The 13912-nt window shown below is 46.7% G+C and overlaps 1 protein-coding gene across 6 annotated transcripts in view; it reads right to left on the bottom strand.

Annotated features, from left to right (window-relative positions):
- MROH1 (maestro heat like repeat family member 1) overlaps window positions 1-13912 on the bottom strand; it is a 98326-nt gene that overhangs the window by 34190 nt on the left and 50224 nt on the right. For all 6 annotated transcript variants that reach the window (XM_070481883.1, XM_070481878.1, XM_070481882.1 and 3 more), the window contains 2 exons: window positions 6586-6659; window positions 4807-4929 (listed from right to left, as the gene is read on the bottom strand). In XM_070481883.1, the coding sequence (XP_070337984.1) occupies window positions 4807-4929; window positions 6586-6659 (197 nt within the window). The remainder of the gene's footprint in view (window positions 1-4806; window positions 4930-6585; window positions 6660-13912) is intronic.

Here is a 13912-nt window from a genome sequence, read left to right as displayed (position 1 = left end):
TAAAAAAAATAAATAAAACCTTGGATTCTGAATCCCAAAGGGGCCTCCCTGGGCAGAAACCTTGCACTTGTGTTGCTGCATTTCACTGCTGCAGGAGGGAGCGCATCCGCGTGGCCCCTTCTGGGAGAGCACAGGAAATCTGCACATGGACTGCAGCCGTGAGTACAATCGCCTCTAAGTCCTGTAAGGCCTTCAAGTGAATCACCAAGCATGTAGGTGGTCTTAGGACCTTGGACCCAGAGACATACACCAAAGTTCACTCGAGACAGACAACCTAAACAGCCCTTAGTCTAATCAAGAAGTTGAATTCATGGTTAAAAACTTTCCAACAAAGAAACCTCCAGGCCCACATGGCTCCATTGAGGAATTCTACCAAAGATTTAAGGAAAAATGATACCAATTCTTCAGAAATTAGAAGAGGAGGGAACATGTCTGAATACTTAATGAGGCACCAGCATTACCAGTGAAAAACATTACAAGTAAAGTATAGACCAACATCCCTCCTGAAGAGATGCAAAATCTCTCAACAAAGTATCAGCAAATCAAATCCAGAAATATATTAAAAGGACAATAAATTATCACCAAGTGGGGTTTATCTTGGCATTGTAAGGTTCACTCAACATTTAAAAAGCAATTGTTTATGTCCAAAAGAATTTAGGGGCTGGCCTGGTTGCGTAGTGGTTAAATTCATGCACTCTGCTTCGGCGGTAAGGGTTCACAGGTTCAGATCTCAGATGCGGACCTAGCACCACACCTCAAGACACACTGTGGCAGTGTCCCACATAAAACAGAGGAAGATTAGCACAGATGTTAGCTCAGGGCCAATCTTCCTCGCCAAAAAAAAATTTAAAGCAGGATCTTTAATAGTAAAAGACTGAACAGTTCCCCTTAGATTGGGAACAAAGCAAGGATGTCTACTCTCCCTGCTTGTATTCAGCATTGTACTGAGGTTCTAACCAATGCAATAAGACAAGAAAAAGAAATAAAAGGCATTCAGACTGGAAAGAAGAGTAGAACTGTCTATCAGAAGAAGACATGATGCTCTTTGTAGAAAATCCCCAAGAATCTATAGAAATCAAGGCCACAGGCAATATTAAGGTCAATATATAAAAATCAACTATATTTCTGGGGGCCAGTCCCATGGTCAAGTGGTTAAGTTCGCGCGCTCCGCTTCAACAGCCCAGGGTTTCACCGGTTTGGATCCTGGGCGTGGACATGGCACCGCTCATCAGGCCATGCTGGGGTGGCGTCCCACATGCCACAACTGGAAGGGCCCACAACTAAAAATATACAACTATGTACTGGGGGCTTTGGGGAGAAAAAGGAAAAATAAAATCTTAAAAAAAATTTTTTTTAAGTCAACCATATTTCTATACACTAGCAATGAACAACTGGAGATTGAAATTAACAAAACTATACTATTATAATAGCACTAAAACATAAAATAGTTACAAGTCTAACAAAATATGCACAGAATATATACGCTAAAAATTACAAAACACTGGTGAAAGAAATCAAAGAAGACCTAAATAAATGTAGAGATGCACCATTTCCATGGATTGGAAGACAATATTATAAAGATTAATTCTTCCCAAACGGTCTACAGATTCAATCCAATCCCAATCAAAATTCCAACAGGCTTATTTTTGTAGAAATCAACAAGATGATTCTAAAGCTTATATGGAAAAGTAAAGAAACTTTAATAGAAAACACGACTGAAGTTGGAGGACTCTCACCACCCGACTCCAGACTAACTGTGAGGGTGGACCCGACAAAACCACCGACACGGGAGGGAAACACAGTCCGTAACGTCACCTGATTTTTGACAAAGATGCAAAGACAATTCATCAATGTAGAAAGAAAAGTCTTTTTAACATACGGTGCTGGAACAATTGGACATCTGTATGCAAAATAATGAACCTCAACGCACACCTCACATTTAAACAAAAGTTAACTCAAAATGGATCACAGACCCAAACGTAAAATCTAAAACTTAAAACTTCTGGAAGAAAACATAGGAGAAAATCTTTATGACCTTGGCTTAAGCAAGGATTTAGTAGCTAGGACATCAAAAGCATCATCCAAAAATTTAAAAATTGATAAGCTGGACTTCTAAAATATTAAAACTTCTGCTCTTTGAAAGACACTGTTAAGAAAATAAAAAGATGGGGCTGGCCCGGTGGCATAGTGGTTAAGTTCACGTGCTCTGCTTCAGCGGCCCAGGGTTCGCTAGTTTGGATCGCGGGTGCAGACCTATGCACCACTCATCATACCATGCAGTGGCAGGTGTCCCACATATAAAGTAGAGGAAGGTGGGCACGGATGTTAGCTCAGGGCCAATCTTCCTCAGCAAAAAGAGGAGGATTGGCAGCGGAAGTGAGCTCAGGGCTAATCTTCCTCAAAAAAAAAAAAAAAGAAAGAGGGAAAAGAAAAAGATAAGCATGCAACAGACTTGTCAGAAAATATTTACAAATGATAAATCTGAAAAAGAACTTGTATCCAGAATATGTAAAGAACACTCAATACTCAATAATAAGAAAATAAAGTATCCAATTTAAAAATAAGGAAAAGATATGAACAGACATTTAATCAAAGAAGATATGTGATGGCAAATAAGCACATAAGACGGTCAACATCAATAGTAATGAGTGGAACACAAATTAAACCCACAGTGAGACACCACCATGTCAGAATGGCTTAAGAAATCAACAATGCTGACCAGAAAGCCCCCAGTGCTCACAGGGGTGCAGAGCAAGAGGAGCTCTTACACACCGCCGGTGGGAGGAGCCACAGTGGAAGACACTTTGTGAGTTTCTCATGAAGCTTAACATGCACTTCTCATCTGTCCCAGCAGTCCTACACCTGGGCATTAGCCCACGGTGTACAAACGTACACCTCGCAGAAACCTGCACCCAAATGGTCATGGTGGCTTTATTCATAACTGCCAAACCTGGAAACAATTGAAATGTCCAACTACTGGTGAGTGGATAAACAAACTGCGGTACTACTCAGCAGTAAAAGTGGACAAATTACGATGCATGTGACAACAGATGACCTCCAACACATGATACACGTGAAAGAAGTCATACTCAAAGACTCTGCGCTGGATGATGCCACTTAGACGACATTCTGGGAAGGGTGAGCTGCAGGGGCAGAAGGCAGATGAGAGTTGCCAGAACCTCGGGGTGGAGGAGGGGCAGGCTACAAAGAGGCAAAGGGAATTGGGGGCCTGGAATGTTCTGTGTCCTGATGCGCTGGTGGCTGCATGACTGTGTTAACTTGTCAAAAAACACCTAATGGTACACTTAAAAGGGTGCATTTTACTGTATGCAAATTACATGTCAGTAACTCTGATTTTAAAAGAAAGTTGGGGGGGGAAGCAAAAAGTACAGAGGAAACAGCAAAATAACGATAAATAATAAACAATTCTAATCTTTAACTTACATTTCTCCAAAGACATTCTAGGGGAATCTAAGAACCAGGAAAGCTTTTTGGGTCCCCTTTTCTCTTTCCCAATGCCCTTGAACTTGACTGATTGTTCCAGAATCAGTCAGGGCTCACCCCGCCTCTGTGTGCCTTCCCGAGGCGCCAGCCCTGCATTGCCTGTGGACAGAGCCCCGCCCTCCGGGGCTCACAGCAAGGCCTCTGCCACCACCGCTCGGCTCCCTTTGTAGTGAGTCAGGCCAACCAGTCTCAGAACGATGAGTCGTTTTTGCTTTTTAAAAAACATTTTCTCATGGACATTTTGAAACAGATTCAAAAGTAGAAAGACTGATACAACGAACCCCACATGTCCATGCCGGCTCCCAGCCGCAAGCAGTACACCAAGCAAGAAGATACACACACAGAGCGCTGCTGTTTTTAAAATTATTTTAGTCTGTTAGACTTCTTCCTATTCAAAACGCTGACAATGAGTTACAGAATTCATAGTAGAATCTTCTTCCTCAAAAGGAATTGAAAGTACAATTCCCAGAATAGGAGTCTGTTAGTTTTCTAATATTAAAAGAGATCTTCAAATCCCAAAATACAGGGGACTAACAGACTTCGCAGAATTCTTGATTCTCCTCAGTCCCTGTCTAATGACTTTGAAGCTGCCTGTGAAGGTGCAGAGGTTGAAACTGGCCAAACTGACCAGCAGGCCCAACCTCCCCGAGGCCTGCGGGAAAAGCGCCAAGCCGGGCTGCCCTGCCCTGAGGGCTGACAGTCCTATCAGGGGCACAGGAACAGAGCGGCCACTCGCTCTCGTTGAACTCCAGTGCTTCAACATAAATGCAGAGGTCCCGTCTGGGGGCACGAGGGTGCCCCAGGCAGGGCCACCTCAGTTCCGAGCTGCCTTAGCATACAGGCTGGCTCTGTGGACTTGAAGAGACCAGGTCCAGAGCAGGAGGGCCCCAGGGCCGCTGCCCTCCCCGTGGCTGGTGGCAGTGGCATCGAGACCGCCCAGTCGTGCCCGTTTGTTTGCACCACAGTCTACCCTGCTCTCCCTCAAGAAGAAACTGGGACTTGCTTAATAACTTTGTAAATAGAAAACCCCCAAAGAGAGCCACGTGTCTATTCTGCCTCTCCTTTCTGAGTCCTGGAGCTAAGGAAGTGAGCCACCAAGGTGCAGAGGCCCTGACTCAGGAATTAGAGAAAGCTGCTCAGCACACAGACCCAGGCCCAGGCCTTCACCCACCTCGCTGCCCTCCAGCTGGGGCCAGGCGGCTGCTGATAACCACAACCCCCGACAAAGGTGGGGAAATGTGGGCCCAGAAGGCCGACAGCTCCTGGACCCCAGAACAGGTGGGTGAGGTGGTGCCCCCTTACCTCAGTCTCGGGGGACAGCGCACACTGCTGCACGATGTACTCGATCATCGCCTCGCCTCCAGGCTGCTCCAGGTAGCCATGGTGGGCCATGGCGCTGATCACCTGTACCACAGCCCGCTTCACCTGCCCAGAACCAAAGGAGAGCGGGGAGGGGCCTCACAGAGAGCTCCTCACAGTGCCACCATAATCTGGCTGGAGCACAGGAATCTTGCCTTCCCTCTGCCTGCACCTGTGCCTGTAACTACACCTGCACTACACTTACAGTTGTGCCTGCACTGCGCCCATACCTGCCCCACACCCGTGCCTGCACTGCGCCCATACCTGCCCCACACCCGTGCCTGCACTGCGCCCATACCTGCCCCACACCCGTGCCTGCACCCGCACCCATACCTGCCCCACACCCGTGCCTGCACTGCGCCCATACCTGCCCCACACCCGTGCCTGCACTGCGCCCATACCTGCCCCACACCCGTGCCTGCACTGCGCCCATACCTGCCCCACACCCGTGCCTGCACTGCGCCCATACCTGCCCCACACCCGTGCCTGCACTGCGCCCATACCTGCCCCACACCCGTGCCTGCACTGCGCCCATACCCGCAAACCCCCAGCTGCATCACACCTGCACCTGCACATACACCGACCTCTGCACTACATCATACCTGTACCCAACTGCACCTGCACCCATACCGGAACCTGCACCTGCATCTGCACCTTCACCTGGACTGGAATCTACACCTTTATCTGCACCTGCACCTGTGTCTGCATCTGACCCATGCCTGCTCCCACCCCCACTTTCTTCACAGCCGCTTGGCTACACAGGCAGCCTTCTCGCTGGCCTGTAGACATGCTCACATCTTCAGGGGAAGGCCTCTTCCTCCTGTCCAACACCTCCCTCCTCTCCCAGGCACTAGACTTGCTGCTTCTCTGGCTCCAAACGCACCCATCCCCTCTGTCCAGCTCTCGGCCCAGCCTTGGGCTGTAGGGCTGCTGTTCCTCAGGGTCAGTGCCTCTCATGTGCCATCATCCCTGGCTCTGTTTCACCCTTCAGGGTGAGGTCCCTGAACCTGCAGTTGTTGTCCATACACTCCTGGGAGTTCTGAGCCCGCTTTCCAGCCCCACTCAATAATTCCAGCCAGTGGCTTGAAGACACAGCCAGGTCACTGTGGCCAGAAACAGCAGCCTCTTCCCCAGAGCTGGTGCCTCCTCCAGGGCCTCCCGAGGGGCGGGAGACTGAGGTCAGCCATGTGGGCAATCAACCAGGTCTAAGCCACGGAGGTCCCCATAAAGACCCTGGACACAAGGCTGAGGGGTTCTCCGCTTGGCCACACTCCATGTGTGCTGTCACATCACTGCACGGGGAGCTAAGGCCACCAGGGACTCCATGGGGAGAGGACAACTGGGAGTTCTGTGTCTGGCCCTCCTGAGCCCACCCCATGCGCCTCTCCCATGGCTGAGGTCAGTCTCTGTCTTTTCAGTGTAATAAGCCGTAACTGTGAGTATGACAGCTCTCATGAGTTCTGGGAGACCTCTAGAGAATTATCAAACCTGAGGGTGGTCTTAGGGACCATCACCTACTTCATACCTGGTTAACTGTACGGGGGTAAGATGTAGGGAGGCCTAGACACATCACTCAACAGCGTGCCCATTCCTGCGGTCTCCCTCTGCTGTCTAGGTCTGGCTGAGGGGGCAGCTGCCTGGTCAGGGGTAGCCTCAGATCCTGGCCAGGCCACATGCCCTTCGGCTGCCACGGCAGAGCACAGGCTGGCCCCACCGATTTACCTTGCTGTTGGTGTCCAGGAGAGGAAGCCTCAAGGAGGAGAGAATAAAGGGCTTCTTAACTTCCATCTGAGCAGCTGCAAGAAATGAACAGATGGCTCAGTCTCCCCACTGAGACCAAAGCTGGCTGGCGCGTCCACCACCATGAGGTCCAAGGCCATGTCGTCAGGAGTCTGGCCTCAGGATGGCCCTCCACGTGGGAGAAGGACGAGAACACATAAGCAAAAGCCCACCCACGTCCGTCCAGGGGACAAATGACTTTTTTTCCCAAATAACATTATTTTACCCAATTAAAAAGCTAGAAGGTTGGTAGTTTAGGGCAGCAGGTAAAAGAGTGGGCTGAGTCAGGAGACCCAGGTTCAAGTGTGAGAGGTGCCTTTAGCAGTATCAGAATCACAGGCAGGCTTGTCAGACCCTTCCCTGGCTCTGAGCCACAGGGCTGGGTGGGCTCGAGTGTGTACTTTCCACATGTTCCCAGGTGAGCTGACGCTACTGGTCGAGGGCCCCACTTTGAGAACCAGCAATATAATTCTTTGTTTCCTGATATTTCAATTATAATAAAAAGTGACTATCAAGAAGCAGTAATGAGGAGATGGCCCGGTGGCACAGCTGTTAAGTTTACACGTTCCGCTTCGGCAGCCTGGGATTTGCCAGTTCAGATCCCAGGTGCGGACATGGCACCGCTTGGCACTCCATGCTGTGGTAGGTGTCCCATGTATAAAGTAGAGGAAGATGGGCACAGATGTTAGCTCAGAGCCAGTCTTCCACAGCAAAAAGAAGAGGATGGGCAGCAGTTAGCTCACGGCTAAACGTCCTCAAAAAAATAAATAAATAAAGTAGAGGAAGATGGGCACGGATGTTAGCTCAGGGCCAATCTTCATCAGCAAAGAGGAGGAAGATTGGCGGTGGAAGTTAGCTCAGGGCTAATCTTCTTCAACAACAACAAAAAAAGAAGTGGTCATGAGATTAACAAAAATGAAAACAGACACAGTGTGTGTACACCATGTAGGCACCCTTCGAGGCACTCTGTATGAGAGCGCTTTTATTCCACAGGACAATCCTAGGGGAGAGGTGTTGTCATGACCCCATCTCACATGAGGAACCTGAGTCCTCAGGGCTTTGGAGCAGCAAATGCCAGAGCCAACCACAGCGATTCAGGCCTGGAGCCCATGCCTCCTCCGGCCCACCACTCAGTGAGCAGGGTGGCAGCACCAGGCACAGTGCCAGCCACGAGAGTTGGTCATGATAACACAAAATAAGAGCAGGAGACACACACTGTACAAGCTGAGAAAAGACTGATTCTACACCCAACCGTGAGACAAACTGCTGCTCCTGTAAGATACTACAAAGGGTCTTCCCGAGCACAGAACTGGGAAGCATGGAAGACAAAGGCGGTGAAGGAGCACACTGAGGCTCAGACTTCTGTGAATCAGAACGGCATGAAAAGGACTGAAAAGGGGACACCAAGGTAGACAAGACAAATACACCATACAACCAGGACTCACGTCCTCCATACAGAGAATCCCACCCGTCGACAAGAAAAAGAAGGACAAAGCAATAGAAAAATGGGGAAAAGACTTGAACAAGTCCCCACTGCCAACAGACGTGCAATGCCGTGGGAATCCACCACCTGCCGGTCCGGAGGCCAAGGACAGCTGCCCCACGGGCAAAGTCGAGTCTGGGACAAAGCCACGTGCGAGCAAGGGGCAAAGCGGCTGGGATGCCCGGAGGTGCTAGGGACCCCAGCACATGGCTTTGGGAAGCAGCTCGGCATCACCTATGATCGCTGAGGAGCTGCAGTGACTCCACGCAGGTGAAGGCCCTGCAGTGGTGGCAAGCCCTCACGCATGCCTGGGCACCACACTGGAGGGCAGGCCCAGCCTAGGACGTGGCAGCTGGGGTGATGGCACTGTCTGGCCACTGACCAGGACTCGGCAACCAAAGCGAGCCAAAGGTTGGTAACGCTGCCACCCAGAGGGTCACTAAAAACATCCTACTGGGCAAAGAAGGAGAAGAGGAAAGAATGCAGCAGGGTGATTCCACCTGTAAAAGCTCAGAAACAGGCACGACTGAGGGCACACGAAACCACAAGGGCGGTCACCAGGAGAGTCTGAAGAGTGGCTCACGGGGGCAGCCCTGAACTTTTCAGCTCATATTTATATTTCCCAATAAAAGGTTAGAAAGACTAAAGAATATAAACAAACAACCCAATAGAAAAATGGGCACAAGCTGACGGCAGGCCCTGCCGCAGAAAGGGGAAACAGGGACACCAGCCAGGGCTCAGGGCTGCCACACCTGAGAATGTGGAACACAGGCAGCCAAGGACTGACATCCCTCCAGTTCCACATTCCCGAGGTTCAAAACAACAAACAAATACAAAAAGTGCAAAGTGAAAAGCAAAACCCACCACCATCGTGCCATGCAGGTGCTGACACTGAAACGTGGTGCCCTCCCCTACAGCCTTCCATTCACTCCTCAAGTGTGCTGAGGCCAGCTATCAGCCAGGCCCTCACAACTGCTGAGGACGCGCCACAGCACTCGGCAGACAGGGCCCTGCCCCAAGCAGCTCATGTCCTGATAGAGACATGTAACACAACCAGATAATAAATAAGCTCATCGCAAACTATAATGATGTCACGAAAGGAACAAACAAGAGGCTGAGAAACAGACTGACAATGGGGTATGAAATCTGGAAGGGTCGATAGCGTCCAGGGGCTCTTCTGAACAAGGGACATTGAATCTAAGACCCAAAGCAAGAGAAGGAGCTGGCCGCGAGGCATGCAGGTGGAGGGGGCTGACGTGACAGAGGAGAGAGGCCCACCATGGTTGGAGCGAGGCTGGGGGACAGTGGCAGGAAGAGGAGAGGCGGAGTGAAGAGCAGGCGCTCCATTCTCACTGCAGTGGATGACCCAGAATAACCAATACCAAGACATTCTAGTAAAACTATTGGACTTTAAGGAAAAAGAAAAAACCCTTTGGACATCTAAAAACAAAGCAAATTTAAAAAAAACACACATGGCATATAAGAGGATAGAAAATCAGGTTATTATCGGATTCAGACAGAAAAGATTTATGCCACGAGAGGGCTGCCAGATAAATACAGGATGCTCAGTTAAATTTGAATTTCAGATAAACAACAAATAATTGTTTAGTCCAAGAATGTCCCATGCAATACTTGGGACATCTCATTTGTTTGTTTGTCTTTGTTAAATCTGGCAACTTTGTGCCAGAAGAAAATGGAGTAACATGGGATATGTGTACCAAGAATTTTATAGCCAACAAAACTGACCATCAAGTATAAAAAGCACAAATAAACTATTACCAACAAGCAAGAAATCAAAGAATACGTTCCATGAGCCTTCCTGTGGAATCCACTACAGAAAGAGCTTCAGACAATCAGAGGAGCAGAGCCAAGGGCCTCGGGAGGGGGCCAAGTTTCCTACCAACAGTCACCTGTAGAATGAGGACCAAATGAGAGGCAAGAAGGGGAGGACAGCACGTGCTGGCCAGCTGCTCAGACAAGGCCAAGAGAGCACAACTATTAAACAAGGGAGAACAGGGAAAGACATGCAAAATATTTTTCACGTTTTTAGTCCTTTTATTGGTGATGGCAGCATTAGTGTTACTCTAGTGTTATCTTGTGTGTGTAATAGGAGATAAAACGACTAAAAGTGGGATGTTCTAATTCTGTCAATCCTGAGAACCAGATCTCAGGGTGGAGGAATAGATGCAGATATAAGAGGAAAGAATATAAGGAAATGCTGTGCAGTCTGTGTTGAACTGGAAGCATCAGTATGAAAGTATCTCTCTATCTATCCTTCCTTCCATCCTTCCTTGTGTCCATCAATCTTTCTTTCTATTTGTCTATCTTTCTATCTTTCTACCTCTGTCTGTCTTTCTATCTATATAACTTTCTTTCTATCTGTCTATCCATCCATCCATACACTGATATTTTCTAGCTCTGTTTACTGAAAAGGCCCAGAAACAGTGACCACCTAGAAGTAACAAACACCCATAGCAACACATGGTCATCATGAAAGACAGTTTCTCACTAAAGGAAACTAGGGCTTTTTCGAGAAACGGCTGATTCCAGGTCTGAGGTGAGAAATATGTAAGATCAGCCTAGGCCATCGGCTGTCAGAGATCAGTGAGGTTGTGTCAAAGGACTCAGAACTTGAAGAGGCCTCTGATAGCCAAGATGAGGCAATTTGAGCTTCAATAATGGTAACTGTTGCAGTGAACTGAAATCCATGAAATATGTTTAAACTCATAGGCCCTTATGATTTTTTTTAAAAGGAGACATGATCACCTTTACAGAATGATAGGGAACCAATCTATTATCTTAAAACCTGATAAGCAAAGCAAAAGAATCAAGGATTGATCCTGCCTTCCTTATATGAGCCATACCTCTGGGGAATCAAACAGTAGATGAGGGATATCTCTTTATCAAGGTATTCCAATCAGTCAATGAAAAAGAAATGACAGATTAGAACATCACTGAATTTGCCCCCAGGCAGTGAGCATCAATGCTGCCAAGGTCACAGGAGAGAGAAAAACAGATATCAGGTGCCTCCCATCATCTTGCCAAAGGGATTGAACCTGAGTCTGACTTCGTCTCTGAATCCAGATGCCAATTTGTAAGAAATTCAGATGAAAGAGAAACACGTTGACCCGCACCTTGAGAATGCAGTTAGCAAAACTCAACTGCATGAAACTCTACAGGCCAAATGGCCCAGGTTCTTCCACAGATAAATCACAAGGGAAGAAAGAGAATAGAGGGGAACCTGTAGTTTAAAAGAGACTTAAATACGGGGCGTGGTTGTTTAATGAGTTCCGAGATTCAGTTCTACAAGATGAAAAGAGTTCTGGAGATGGTTGCACAATAATATGAATGTCCTTATCACTACTGACCTGTACACCTAAAAATGGTTAGGATGGTAAATTTTATGTTATGCGCATTTTACAACAATTATAAACAAACAAATAAAACAACCAATGGCAAGCCTCCAAAGAAAGGAGAGACAAATATATACATATTTTTTTAACGGGCATGACTAAACTATGGCACCTGACAGATATACGTTTGGGTGATAAAACTATAAAACTGCAAGGAAGTGATTACTATAAAATCAGGATAGTTTTCCTTATGGGGTGAAGGGGTTATGACTGGAACCAGATGCCGAGAAGGGGCTTCTGGAGTGACAAGGCCAATACAAGAGACCTGGTTGTAGATGCAAAGGTGTTTGTCTTAGAACGAGTCCTTAAGCCACACTTTTGTTTTCTGTGGCTTCTACCTGTGATTTGTCTCACAATAAAAAGGTTTTTTAAATGGAGATGAGCAATCTTGAAGAAGAACAAAGTTGAAGGACATACTCTACCAGATTTAAAGATTTACTATAAAGCTACAAGAATTAAAAGAGTGTGATATTGGTGTAAGGAGATCAGAGGAACGGAACAGAGTGCTGAAACATTCCTGATAACATATAATGTTATGGGCTGCTTGTGTCCCCAAAATTCATATGTTGAATTCCTAACCCTCAGTACCTCGGAAGGTGATTTTACTTGGAAACAGGGTCATCGCAGATGTAGTTAGTTAAGTTAGGATGAGGTCACACTGGAATAGAGCGGGCTTTTAAACCAACACTACTGGTGTCCTTATAGAAAGGACACAGACAGGCACCCAGGGAGAGGCCTGCAGAGATGACGATGAAGGCAGAGATCAGGGGGCTTCCACGTGCCAAGAACATCAAGGATTGCCAGCAGCTACCAGAAGCTAGGGGAGGGGCACCAAGCAGATTCCCCCTCACAGCCTCCGAAGGAACCAACCCTGCTGACATCCTGATCTTCGACATCTAGATCCCAGAACTGAGACAACACGCATCTGCTGTTTAAGCCGCCCAAGCTGTGCCACCTCGTCAAGGCAGACGGCCCCCCGACTGTCTGAAAGTACCAGAGCAATTCAGGGGTAAAGGAAAGTCTTCCCAACGGTGCCAGAAGGACTAGATGTCCATATGAAAATAAAATAATCTTGTCTCCCTATATCTCACACCACACCCAGAAATTAATTAAAAATGAATCATAGAACTAAATGTTGAAGTTCACACAATAAAGCTTCTAGAAGAAAACAGGAGAATATCTTCATGATTTCTGGAAAGGCCAAGGTTTCTTAGACATAAAGGCACTAACCATAAAAGAATATACATCTCCACCTATACATATCTGACAAAGAACTCCTAAACATAACCATAATAACTAACAATCCAATTAAACAATGGCAAAAAGACTTGAACAGGAACCTCCCCCACACAAAAAGATACTGGAAGGTCAATAAGCATATGAAAAGATGCTTAACCAATTTACTCATTAGGAAAATTCAAGTTAAATCCATGGTGAGGGCTGGCCCGGTGGTGCAGTGGTTAAGTGTGCACATTCCGCTTCTTGGCAGTCCAGGGTTCGCCAGTTTGGATCTCAGGTGCGGACATGGCACTGCTTGGCAAAAGCCATGCTGTGGTAGGCATCCCATGTACAAAGTAGAGGAAGATGGGCATGGATGTTAGCTCAGGGCCAGCCTTCCTCAGCCAAAAGAGGAGGATTGGCAGCAGTTAGTTCAGGGTTAATCTTCCTCAAAAAAAAAAAAAAAAAAAAATCCATGGTGAAATACCACTACACACCCACCAAAAAGATTAAAATTAGAAAGATGGAAATGTCAAGAGTTGGCAAGGATGTTGGAGCAACTGGAATTCTCATGCATGATAAGTGAGCATGTAAATAGTATGATACCTTGTGAAACTATTTGGCAGTTTCTGATAATATTCAACATACATCTATCTTCTTATGGCCCAGTAATTCCACACCTAGAGAAACAGGTGCACATGCCTACGAATTGATTTGTACAAGAATGTTCATTGCAGCTTTCTTCATAATAGTCAATAACTGGAAACAACCCAAATGTCCATTAACGAAAATATATTTTTTATTCATAAAAGGTAATGGAATACTACTTGGCAATAAAAAAGGATGAACTGATACACACGACATGTATGAATCTCAAAAATATTATGCTTAGCGAAAGAAGACACGAAAGTTTACCTACTATAGTAAATTCATTTACACAAAATTCAAGAACAGATAGAATTAATTTATTGTGACAGAAGTCAGAAAAGTGGTTACTTCCTAGGTTGGGGTCGCTGTTGTCTGAAAGTAAAGTACAAGGAAACTTTTTGGGTTTTTGAAAAAGTTCCACAATTTGATTTGAGTAATGGTCATACGGGTGAACAAGGTATAAAATGTCACCAAGTTGTACAATTGAGATTTGTGCATTTCACTAAAT

This window comes from Equus asinus, chromosome 12 (genome assembly GCF_041296235.1).
Source record: "Equus asinus isolate D_3611 breed Donkey chromosome 12, EquAss-T2T_v2, whole genome shotgun sequence".
NCBI classification, from domain to species: Eukaryota; Metazoa; Chordata; class Mammalia; order Perissodactyla; family Equidae; genus Equus; species Equus asinus.
This window is presented reverse-complemented; position numbering and strand designations above follow the sequence as displayed.